The sequence below is a fragment of the Anarrhichthys ocellatus genome, unplaced genomic scaffold (assembly GCF_004355925.1).
Source record: "Anarrhichthys ocellatus isolate YVR2014 unplaced genomic scaffold, GSC_Weel_1.0 scaffold964, whole genome shotgun sequence".
In the NCBI taxonomy this organism is placed as follows: Eukaryota; Metazoa; Chordata; class Actinopteri; order Perciformes; family Anarhichadidae; genus Anarrhichthys; species Anarrhichthys ocellatus.
In genome coordinates, this window is record NW_022280938.1 from 1 (window position 1) to 12,896 (window position 12,896).

Genomic DNA, 12,896 nt, shown 5'->3' on the forward strand with positions numbered 1-12,896 from the left:
CCAACAGACACCAACAGACACCAATAACCACCGACAAACACCGACAGACACCAACAAACACCGACAGACACCGACAGACACCAACAGAGACCAACAGACACCAACAGACACCAACAGAGACCAACAAACACCAACAGACACCAACAGACACCAACACACACCAACAGACACCAACAAACACCAACAGACAGGAAGTACACACCTGTAGACGACACTATTCAGAGTGTAGGAGCTGCCGTCATGAGAGTTGGCTACAACCAAGAACTTTTCCTCTCCGATGGTGAAGAACTCCCAGTCCACAGCACTGAACAAAACAACCTCATGTCATGTTTTTGGTCTCTCTGTTCTCAATGAGGTTTGGGCGACAACCGGCCAACATCAGCCCAACAACTGGAGATTGCCGATACATTTCGTATAAACGTGAGTGTGTATGTAGCAGCTGATCGGTTCTCAATCTTTTGAGGCAGACTGTTGAATTAGCAACATAAAATGACAAACATCACCGAATTGCCCAAAAAAACCTGATTCTATAGACCTGCTGCTCTGCAATGAGCCGGTTGGTCACCTGTGTGTGAGGATGTCCTGGAAGCGGATGAAGGTCTGCGTGAGCCTGTTGAGCTCGTACACGGTGGAGTTGATGCTGTAGAGATCCGGGCCGTGGTTTGAAACCTTCTGACTGTTGGCAACAGCGAGAAAGAACCTGCCATCGATCTGAAACGTTTCCCAGTCCGTCGCTCCTACCGTCTGCAGGGAGAGGAATAAATGGAGGGTAACCACTGACGGGAAACGTTCGCATCGAGGTACATTTACTTTTTAATACAATGACGTAACAGGGAAGATGACCAGGTGTAAAGCAGTTTGTTCCAGAGTGAAACGTCTCAACAACGACTGGTCAGATTTCCATTAAAGCCACTGTGGAAATTCATGTTCCCCGCAGGATGAATCCCAGTCATTCTGGTGACCCCTGACCTTTTCTCCAGCCCCACCATCAGGCTCCACTTGCACACAAGAAGTATCAAAACGTTCTGATCATAACGGATCAGATTGTCCTGAAATGCTCTTATCTGCTTCCTGTGCTCCAGAGGTTGAACCCTTCAGATTTTAATCAGCCCATGATCTTCTCTACCACCACCATCAGGACAAACTTTACATTTTTAATTCTTTAACGGCTCTTTAAGAATAAAAACACAATTTATTTTTACAACAATAAAAAAAAGAGTTACAGATGAAGCTACAGCATGTTACAATCACCGTTCTTTAGGGGGCAGGGCTACAGTGATTGACAGGTCTCTACCAGCGACGTATACGGCGTCTCTACGTCACTCCTCAGTCCAGATATGGTCACTTCCTGTTCACTGGTTGCAAAAACAAGATGGCGACGGCCAAAATGCAGAACTCAAGACTTTACTCTCTACATTTTAGAGCCTTTATAATTCAGTCATCAGAGAAATCATCAGTGTGTATTTTTGGTTGTGGGTGTAATGCCTCCTGCAGCCTCTAGAGGACGCCAGCAGGGTGTTTATTTCTGATCTGAGATCTATTTATAGATCAATTACACAAAGTGTTCTGTGACTGTTTCTGTCAGAAGTGGAATTAAAGATTCATGAAGCTTTAACATGTTTTTTGCGGTTTTTAAAAATCCAATAAAAGTCTTCAGTGAGATGATCCGCCTTGATGGACGAGTCCAAACAGTCTGCTGCTGGAAACCCCCTCACACACACACACACACACACACACACACACACACTCACACACACACACACACACACACTCACACACACACACACACACACACTCACACACACACACACACAGACACAGACACAGACACACTCACACTCTCTCACACACACACTCACACTCTCTCACACACACACACACACACACACACACATTAATTACAGTCCTCTGGTTCCTGTGTTTTAATTGGAGGGTTTATTTTCCATTTTAATGAACTAACTGAGCAAAAAAAGTAAAAAGACATTTTCATAAATCATGAAGTGATTTTAAAGAAGTGCTTTCATGTGAACGTCTGTCATCACATTTAGTCTTAATACCTTTTTACCTGCAGGATGTCCTGCCTTCAGAGTTATTACAGGAGAGAATGAAGAAGCAGGAAACATGCAGGTCAGCTGTGCTATGAAGGATCTTATTTCATTAATATACAGGTTACAAAAGCCCAATAAAACAGGTACAGGTGTTTGTCATCAGTAAACTCTGATACAGATCTACGAGGTCTTCAAAGAACCTGAATGTTCCTTTAATCCAGACAGAAGCTTCAATAACACATTGAACTGAGATAACCCTCTTCATCACCTGTTCAGGTAGAGACTCACCTGTACAGGTATACCAGACCTGCTTTCTTCAGATCTACTACACAAAGACAACAGACACTGACCGGGATGCTCTGGAATGTCTGGAAGCAGCCGTCCAGCCAGACGTACACGGTGGAGCTGATGGTGGTGGTCTGACCGTCAAAGGTGTTGGCGACCACCAGGAAGTGGTACGGTCCCACGGAGAAGAACTCCCAGTCATACGCTCCGGACGTGGACAGAGTCTGGTTCACCTCAAACAGCTGCAGGGACAGAGAGGACAGAGGGTCAGGACAAGAGACGATGAGACACAATGAAGGTAGACAAGGTAGAACAGGTGAGGATACAACTCAGTATGAAAGGACAGGACAGAAAAGAATGGGTGAAGACAAGAAAAGACAGGTCAGCAGATAAGAGGATATTAAGGATTTAAGGTGTTTGTGAGGACAGTGTGTGTGAGGACAGTGTGTGTGAGGACAGTGTGTGTGAGGACAGTGTTTGTGAGGACAGTGTATTTGTGAGGACAGAGTTTGTGAGGACCGTGTTTGTGAGGACAGTTTGTGAGGACAGTGTTTGTGAGGACAGTGTTTGTGAGGACAGTGTATTTGTGAGGACAGAGTTTGTGAGGACCGTGTTTGTGAGGACAGTGTTTGTGAGGACAGTGTGTTTGTGAGGACAGTGTTTGTGAGGACAGTGTTTGTGAGGACAGTGTGTTTGTGAGGACAGTGTTTGTGAGGACAGTGTGTTTGTGAGGACAGTGTTTGTGAGGACAGTGTTTGTGAGGACAGTGTGTTTGTGAGGACAGTGTTTGTGAGGACAGTGTGTTTGTGAGGACAGTGTTTGTGAGGACAGTGTGTTTGTGAGGACAGTGTTTGTGAGGACAGTGTGTTTGTGAGGACAGTGTTTGTGAGGACAGTGTGTTTGTGAGGACAGTGTTTGTGAGGACAGTGTGTTTGTGAGGACCGTGTTTGTGAGGACAGTGTTTGTGAGGACAGTGTGTTTGTGAGGACAGAGTTTGTGAGGACCGTGTTTGTGAGGACAGTGTGTTTATGAGGACAGAGTTTGTGAGGACAGTGTTTGTGAGGACCGTGTGTTTGTGTGGACAATTTGTGAGGACAGTGTGTGAGGACAGTGTTTATGAGGACGTTACCTTTGTGTCTGTGTTCCACCTGTAGATCACACTGTGGATGTTGTGATTGGAGTCTCTGGCTGAGGACACAGAGACACTTTAATCACATTATTATTATTATTATTATGTAATTAGTTTCATGTAGTTTAAATAAATATCTAACGTCTCATCTGATGCTGGAGAAGACACGTTGGACTGTTGCTTTAAATGTGTGTGTGTGTGAGATCTAACCACAGCACACCGGCATCAGCTGACTTTCTTTCTTTCTGTGTTTTTCTTTCAGACGGTCAGATCATAAACAATCTTTCTTTCCTTCCTTTCAGCTCAGATCAATGAGTGTTTTATCTTCACAGGACACACACACACACACACACACACACACACACCACATGAATGTGCAGGTGGAGGTGTGTTTGATGTTAATGTTGCTCTGAACTCTCTGAACTCTTCACAGAGCTTTAAACTTCACACGAGACCCTCTGGTAGCTGCTCTGGAGCTTTTGATCCTGTTACAGGTTCTTCTTCTGGTTTGTTTACCTCGTCTGTGATTGGCCACCACCAGGAAGCTGTGGTTGTGGATGTGGAAGGCCTCCCAGTCCAGAGCGGAGTGAGTCTCAAGAGTTTGGTGACGGAGGAAACGCCGCCGCCGCCGATTCCACCGGTAGATGACTGACAGCTCAGGCTCCGCCTCCCTGGAGTTCGCCACCACCAGGAAAATCTGATGAGAAGTAATACAACAACAGCAGCAGGTCAAACAGCCGTAGCAGTGAGAGGAAGTACGAGTGAATTTATTTTAATCTGAAAAGATTGCGCCAGAAATGACCAGAAATCAAAATCAAGCACAACATTAACTTTTGTGTGAAAATACAAAACATAGTGATTGATATGTTCCCTTATATCTGATAATAACATATTCAATTTAGGTTAAATCAACAAGACCGTATTTATTCTAGTTGATTAGTCGATCGGCATCTATTGATAATCGAATGGTTTTGATTGATTGTAAAAGGTTCCAGTTTATTCTCTCTGGAGGAGATTTGTGTTGAAAGCTGCAACAGCTCTCACCTGATCTCCGATGGTGAAGTGTTTCCAGGCTCGAGCCTCCTGAGTGCTGACGTTCTGGTAGAGCTGGAATGACCCGTTCCTCCATTTGTAGAGACCTGAACCGGGACGAGAGTCCCTACAGGATGAGACGTGAGGGGTTACACAGGTCAGTCCTTTGTGTCCTCAAGACCTGTAGGTGGTCTAACAATCCGGTCCCGTTCTTAGATCTGTTTTTACCTGTTGGCTGCAGCCATGAACAGACCTTCAGACGGGATGGAGAAGACCTCCACATCAAAGGTTTCTGAGCTGGTGTACAGATCCTGGTAGTCCTCCACATAGTCCAGACGCTCCTGACCTGACATGTGAGACAGTAGAGGAGACGGATAAAACTGGTTTTCTGGACATGTGCTGGATCAAGATACGTTTTCTATGTTGTTTTGTCTTCTGTTGGGTTTGTTGATTTGTTTGTCAGCAGCATTGCATAAAAACTACTTGTTTGATTTCCATTAAGATAACATAAGATGTCTTGTCTCGTCTATTGTGTTGGTGATGGAGCGCAGATTGGTAAAGATTATAGCAGGTAGTGCAAACTATTCCACGTGGCCTTCATGTCCGCCGGTCACATAAACAAAGTCTGATAAAGAATGATGGTCTAAATGTGGACAGATCAATGACCAGGAGGAAGCCATCACATGTTGGAGCAGATAAACTAATTATTGTGTACCCATGGGAACTGTGGAGGTCCCTTCTAGTTATTATTATTTTCATCATATTTTTTGAGTAAAAGTCAAATCAGTGTTGAACAAACAGCATCCTGATTTAATTGTGCTTTATTTTAAATATTTATTGGAAATCTCAATAAACTTAAAAAATAATCACGTCATCAAAGTGGAATAAAAACAACTGCTTTTAGCTGTTAACAAACAGAAAATCAGCTTTTCAACATCACTTTTTGTCATAATATGACTGATCAACTCAAAGACCTTTTCAAAATAAAACTTTATTCTTTTTCATTTCACTGCAAATCTCTATTATTACTACAACTCCTGTTCTCTGATGTGGATGCAAACACATTTTACAAATAGTGTTTGAACATTCCAGACTTGCAGACTCACTCTGCAGCAGAGTCCTCCATGTGAGTCCGTCACAGATGAACAGGCCTTTCCTCGGAGCGTTGAACCACAGCTGACCCTGTTCAGGTCCAGAACATGGAGGAGGATTTCCCAGAGTCACTCTGGCCTCCGCCTCTACAACGCAACAACAACAACAACACGTCTCCAGGAGTTTATGGTGTGAGGGCGGTCAGACCTGAAAGTAAACAGCTGGAAACATTTACTCAAGTAGCCGACTGTACATAAGTACACATTTCAGGTACTTCTACTTTGAGTAAATTTGGTCCATTCATCAATTAGTCCATTGACAGAAACTATTGTGGTGGTGGAAGTAATTTTCCTGTAAAACCATTGGTTGGTTCTAGATGTTGAAATGTTAATGTATTAGTATTAATACTTTCCTCTGAAATATTGTGGAGTATAAAAGTTTTAAGTGGCATTAAAAGTACATTCTTACATATATTTTCAGTTTACCCCTGCAGACAGTGTGGAGGGATGGAAAGCCCCTTTTTCTTTGGAACAATCCCAGTGACACAGAAGTAGAAACCATTTATCATTTGTCATTTCAGCGTCTGCACTTAATCAGTAACTGTATCTGACTGTGTGGTTGACAGACGGAGAGAACTGACAGCTGTGTGTTCATGAAGTGAAGGTAATGAAGGCTTCCGTCACTCCTTCAACCACACGTCTTCATTATGAGCAGACAGAGAGCGATGACTTATATATCATCATCACACATTAGTCACCTGAAGCTTTAAGCTGCCTGAAGACAGAACGACCCCAAAGATACACAACACTGAACTCAACAGACATGATGTCGTTGTTAGTGCTATATAAGGATGGCCTGGTGGCACCTCCTGTTAGCAGCTTCTGGTAGCACAAGATGTAGCTTTAGCCTCAGTCTGTTAGCATGACATCATGACCTGAGACCTGTTAGCTTTAGCCTCAGTCTGTTAGCATGAAATCTCCTGAGACTGAAGTTAACAGACATAAACCAAAGGTTAATTTAAACTGTGAGTCACAGAGAGAAGGGAGTTCAGTCTGCTGAACTTTATTACCTCTCAGAGCCTCAGGCTGCTCACACTTTACCTCAACAGACATTAACAGAAATCCTGTCTCTCTTTAGATGTTTCAGATTGATATATATAGTTTCGTCTCTGCCTCATTATAAGCCACAATAATCACATCAAACCTTGAGATCCTAGCAACGCTAGAGATGCACAAAGCTATGCTAGCATTAGCTGGGAAGATAACATCTTCCTCTTGCTTCCAGTCTTTGTGCTAAGCTAGGCTAACCGTGGGTTCTGTACTGGACACACAGAGATGAGACTGCAGTGAAACATTTTTAAATTTCCAAATTTAAAGAACTGGAACAGGAACAAGAACACACCTGTACCAGGTAGTCAGCACCTGTGATGTTGGAAACATACATCAAACAGTAGAGCAGACCCCGTCTGTCAATCACACACACACACACACACACACACACACACACACACACACACACACAGGAAGCTCTTCCATCCTGTCAGTCCTTCAGTAGCTCAGGTTACTGAGTCCCTGATACCATTACAACCTGAACCACCAACACAGTCAAAGGTCCCTCATGTGGAGCCGATCCACAGGTTCTGATCCGGGTTTCTCTACACGACCAGAAGTATGTGGACAGCTTAACATGTGTTAACATAGTTAAAAAAATGTCCAATTGGACCGAAAACCACCAGAAACTAGAAAAGGTTCCCTCCTCACCGTACGGGTACACCGGTCCACGGTGCTCGGCCTGCAGAGGGCTGGACTTTAGGACCTGGGGGACGGACAGCTCGGCCAGGTTGGGGTCAGAGGTCGTGCACAGTCTGGGCGTGGCGTCTGAACCAGGAAGTAGAACCAGCTGACGAAGTAGACCCTGAACACAGAAAGAACGAGTTGGAACTCAATTTGATGCTAACGTTAGATGTTGGTGCTAGCATGTCAGCCACATGGTCTTGATCTTATCCCAGCTTAAGACCCTGAAGATCTGAAGTCCTGATCCTGAATACAGACTCACAGTGAAGCGGCCCCTCAACCTCCTCCTGCTGCCGATGAAGAACCTGGACCCTCTGGTGCTCAGAGCGCTGGGGAACGACTGGACCTGTTTACTGGGAGACAGGAAACCAGTTAGACTCCTGTCCACTGGTCTCTACTGGTCTGTGTGATCAGGGTTATGCTTCTGATTTCAGTTACTTTAATTCACCAAACTGAACCAAAGTCAAGTTAAAACCAGACTAAGTCAGAAGGACTCAGTCTAAACTAAAATAAACCAGGCTGAGCTGGACTGAACCAGGCTTTGGTTAACAAAGGTGGACCAGGATGAACCAAACGGGACCATATGAGACCGCTCTGAACTGAAACCGCCTGAAATGAGGAGAACTCTGTCAAGGGAACCAGACTGAACTGGACTGAACCAAACTGAAAGAAACCAAACCAAGCTCAACTGGACCGAACCAGTTTAACTTGAAGTGAACTGAACTGCACCTGTCTGAACTGGACTAAGCTGAACTGGTCTTAAGTGGTCTGATGGAGACTCACAGCTCAAGAGGAAGTCCACAGTCGACGGTCAGCGTGGCGTACGGTCCGGTGACGGCCAGCACCACCGTGTGCCAGCAGTTATCGTCCAGTCTAACGTCCTTAAAGGTCAGCCGGCTCAGCCCACCGACGCCGGGGGGCGTGGTCAGGAAGTGGAGTCGGGTCTCTGAGACATGCAGGCCCAGCAGCAGCGAATCAGATTCCTCATCCACGACAGAGAAGATGTACTCGTTCCTCTGGAAACAAGAGAGCGAGACAAGTGAGAACCAGAGCGAACCAGAACGAAACCAGACCAGGTTCCACTCGGTTCTACGGGTTTCACCTTCTGTCTCAGTCTCGGTATCTTGATGGTGGCGACCAATGAGAACTCGGCAGGGAAGTAGTCACAGTTGCTGAAGATTTGAGAGGCGGGAAAACTCAGAGCTGTCGCCACGGCGCCAACAAATCGGAGGCCTCTAGACCCTTTGGACTGAACCATCTGCAACTGATCGGTCATTTCATTGATCATTTGTTTATCTAGCAAGTCATTCATCCCTCCATCCACCTGTCCTACCTGTGGGGGCGGGGCTTGTCCTGGGTGTGGCAGGGCTCTGGCCAGCAGGTCAAGAGGCAGCAGGTCTGAGAAAAAAACAGAAACTCCTTATTCAGAAACACTTTGGCCTTTTAAACACACTATGTAGAGAACAACAGAACATCTCTACATTTACAGAAAAGAGTCAACTCTGTCTTTTCTTTAATGTTCTTTAATTCATCCAACTCTCTTGACAAACATCGACATAAAGACAGAGTGGCACATAACTGTTTTTTAGATCTGTGTGTTAATCAAAGTGCATTTTTTACTCAGTGAAACCATTTAAGGATAACAGAACTTAATCACTGCACATGTTGAACAACAGCTGGTTTTATCAGTTCTCTTTCTGACAGGACGTTTTCCTCTTACTGTGATTGATAAGTGTGTCTCTCATGTGGTCAGTTTGATATCAATCTTCATCTGCTCTCAGATCACATTATCACCTCAGGGGACGTTTAACTTGTCTACCTGTTGCTTCAGTGATCTAAAAATAGAACCAAAGGTGAGTCAAGTCACAGATATCAGCTTCTGGCAGCATTCAGAGTAGCTTATGGAGTAACGTACGGAGTAACTGTAACTCACGCCGTAACTTACGGAGTAACGTAGGAATAGCTTACGGAGTGACGTACGGAGTGACGTACGGAGTGACGTACGGAGTGACGTAGGGAGTGACGTACGAAGTAACCGACGGAGTCACGTATGGAGTCACGTACGGAGTAGCTTACAGAGTAATGTACAGGCTAACGTACAGAGTAAGGTAGAGAATAGCTTACGGAGTAACGTACGGAGTAATTTACGGAGTAACCGTAACTCACGCCATAATTTACGGAGTAACTTAGGAATAGCTTACGGAGTAATGTACGGAGTAACGTACGGAGTAATGTACGGAATAGCTTACGGAGTAACATATGGAGTAATGTAGAGAGTAATGTACGAAGTAACATACGGAGTAAGTAATGTACGGAGTACCGTACGGAGTAACGTAGGGAATAGCTTACAGACTTACGTACGGAGTGAACTCAGCTGGAATCCTTAAGTAATATTAAAAAAAACATTTTGCTGTGTTTTTCACAGCCGAACACAACCTTCAGCCTCAAGGACCAATATATACTGTGTTCATAAATGTGAAAGGTGACAGAAATTAGATGAAAGAAGAGACGTAGAGGGAGTTAAATACTTTGTCTCTAAACTGATGGCAACAGCTCGATGTTAGCTTTTTAGCTGGAATTCCCCTTTAAGCTCCTCTGAGGCTGTCTGTGTGTTCTGTTGCTGCAGAGAGATCAATGGAGGATGAATGGAGGATGAATGGAGGGAGGGGACGACATGCACAGAAACTGATCTCACATTTCAAAGAAGCACAAAGCAGCAGAGAGTCGTCTGAAACACATGAAACACAGCGACCACAAACTGTACACTGATGTTAATATCAGGAGTTTACTAAGAGGACAAACTAATCAATCAATAGAGAAGAAGTCTCTCATTGATTTTGATGTTGGTCAACAAATAGCTCCAATGCCAACAGCTAAAACCACAATGTCTCCTTTTTACATAGTTAATATCTGCATCTGTCGAGTAAATAACATAGAACATGTAAACCAGAAAGAGCTTGTTGTCAGACAGAGGATGTTTAAGAGGAAGTTTAGTTTTATAACCAAATGCCTTATAAGACAGTACACACAAATTAACTTTATTTAATATATTTTATTCCATTGTGATAGCGACAAACTGTCTGTTTTTCCTGTTCTGTTCAGAAGGTGTTGTCTGTCTGCCGTCTACCTGTTTCATTGTGAACGAGGTATCAATGCTAAGCTAGACGGCTAAAAGGGTCCTGGATTGGATAGTGAAAATAAATAAAATAAAATAAATACAAAATAGTTTTAAAAAGCTATTTTCAATCAAGTCATCTTCTAAGTTCAGTTAGCTTTGAGTTAGTTAGCTCCAGTGGTGGGCCGTCAGGGCCTTCAAGGCCTTCTCTGCTGGCCTAAACAGCATCACAAAGTTATAGCTATTTTATAATTTAATAATGTTTCATAAATACACTACATGTATTGTAATATTTTTCCCATTATCTTATTTTCTCATTGCACAGCTCCCGTCTTCCTCAGTTGCTCTGCTTCCAGTGCAGCTTGTTTTAAGTAGAGCTTTTATCCAATCAGATCTCACCTCTGTGTCTCTAGGTAAGACCAGAGGCAGAGGCCTGCAGACTCACAAGTGAATCCATGTGCAGTGTAAGTGAATGGGGACGATATTGTTGATTGTCATAGTGTTCAACCAATCAGATCTTTAGTTTGACATGTTGGGCGTATTCTTTGACGTGTCAGAGCCTGCTAGCTGGCCTAAAAGTACGTGATTGGTCAGTGGGCTAGCGTGACATGTTGGGCGGTGACAATCCCAATATCTGCTGCCTCTGTGGAGCGGACATTTTCAGCCTCAAACGCATTAAAACGTATTCAAGAAATACAACTGGGGAGGCTCGACTGTCTTCACTGGCCTTCACAGGACTTCTTACTGGAACTAAAACACACGGATGTACTGAACAACCGTGGGATTAAACTCTTTATTAACAAAGAAAGAAGGACTTTGTCTTTAAATAGTGAACAGCAGCTCTGGTAAGTTAAATGTGGTTTTTTTTACATCTGTGGTAGCTTTAATATGCTTGTTTATATATTATTATTTGTACAACTTGTTTTTATGAAGATGGATTTTTTTTTGGTTTTATATGCGATAGGAACTATTGTTACGTCCAATGTTGCTCTGGGGACATATTTAGCAGGTGACAGTGTTGCCAAGTTGGCGACTTTCTAAACCCTCATGGAGACTTTTTTTGTCAAAAGCTACGAGTGACAAATCTAGAGACTTGTTCTGGTGCTGTGACTCTGACGTTAAAGCTCGTACGTTATGCTCTGTGGTGAACGAGCAGCAGGTGCTGCCGTGAGCCCCAAAGCTCTCACAGGTTACTCTCATAGCAGCCTTGCGCAGCAGTCCCAGCTGCAGTCAGAGACGAGACGCACTCTCAGCGTGTTCATGTATCTGCACTCTGCAGTTAGTGTATCTACAGGTGTTGAGCTTCATTTTTACACAAAACAAATAACGGTAGCTGTGTTTCATCTGCAGGACAGCAGTGAAGGCCCAGGTATAACATGCACGGCCAGCCACGGGTTAGCTCTGAGTTAACCCAGCTGACTACAGGATGGATTGATGACTAACTTGTTAGTTAACATGTAAATCTGACAGACTTTAAAGTTGGACGGTGAATTCGCCTCCAGTCTTTATGCTAAGCTAGGCTAAACACATACAAAGTCTCTCTTTCTTAATCTTTTATGCCAGTGAAACTCTGTAAAAATCTGTAAAATGTAATGTCTTCTCATTAAATAAAACTTGACATATTTTCATTGAACAATGTTTTGGTTAAGTCAGCTGGTATTTTTATATTTCTAATAAAATCCAAACTTTTATATGTAAACCAGCAACAGCCAACACACTGCTGGTTTTGGGCTTCGGTTGAGCTAGGCTAACAGTTCACCCCATTTCCAGTCTTTGTGCTAAGCTAGGCTAAACATGCCTTGGAAACATGATATCTATCTGCCTCTGGAGGGGGAGAGATGCCGGACTTTTCCTCTAAGGTTTCTGGTGGACTCGTACCTGTACAGGGTCTCCAGCTGTGGCTTCGGACTCCGGTGGCAAGCATCACCCAGGTGAGCAGCAGGGAGCGACATGCTAACATCACGGCAACGACGCGGGTTTGATTCCGCCTCACCGGTCCGCTTCTCGTCCGACGCCGCTCAGCGACATTTTCCAGCTGTGCACTAGAACCAGGTCCAGTCACTCTCCTGGTGGTTCTGATGTTCTGCTTCTGTTCAGCAGTTTATTCAAAGGTCTGTGAAACACAATGAACAGAAACGTTAATAGAAAACCAGGAAAGCTTCTCAGTTATTGACTTTCGTGACCTTTTAACCCTTAGAAACCCACAGAAACACGTTTTTCTTTTTTAGCAGGTCACCGTCTACACCACAGAGAAGAGATGTTCCTCATAAGCTGAGAACCTGAACATTAATTCAATTCACAAATATTCATAAATATTAGGATGTTATGATGGAAGAGTATGATGCTCATTCTCATGTCTCAGAAGTTGTTTTTTTCACAGATTTGATGCTAAATTCAACAGT

At 43.9% G+C, this 12,896-nt stretch overlaps 1 protein-coding gene across 1 annotated transcript; it reads right to left on the reverse strand.

The window, feature by feature from the left end:
* Positions 1–202: 202 nt before the first annotated feature.
* LOC116377159 (thrombospondin-type laminin G domain and EAR repeat-containing protein-like) lies at positions 203–12,454 on the reverse strand (the record flags this gene model as incomplete). Its single annotated transcript, XM_031838730.1, has 14 exons — positions 12,373–12,454; positions 8,713–8,777; positions 8,482–8,643; positions 8,163–8,395; positions 7,642–7,732; positions 7,347–7,500; positions 5,601–5,732; positions 4,723–4,840; positions 4,507–4,621; positions 3,979–4,159; positions 3,463–3,515; positions 2,399–2,575; positions 566–744; positions 203–304 (listed from the first exon to the last, which is right to left on the reverse strand). Coding segments are annotated over exons 1-14 (1,844 nt in total), but the record flags the coding sequence as incomplete, so codon positions are not given.
* Positions 12,455–12,896: the final 442 nt, after the last annotated feature.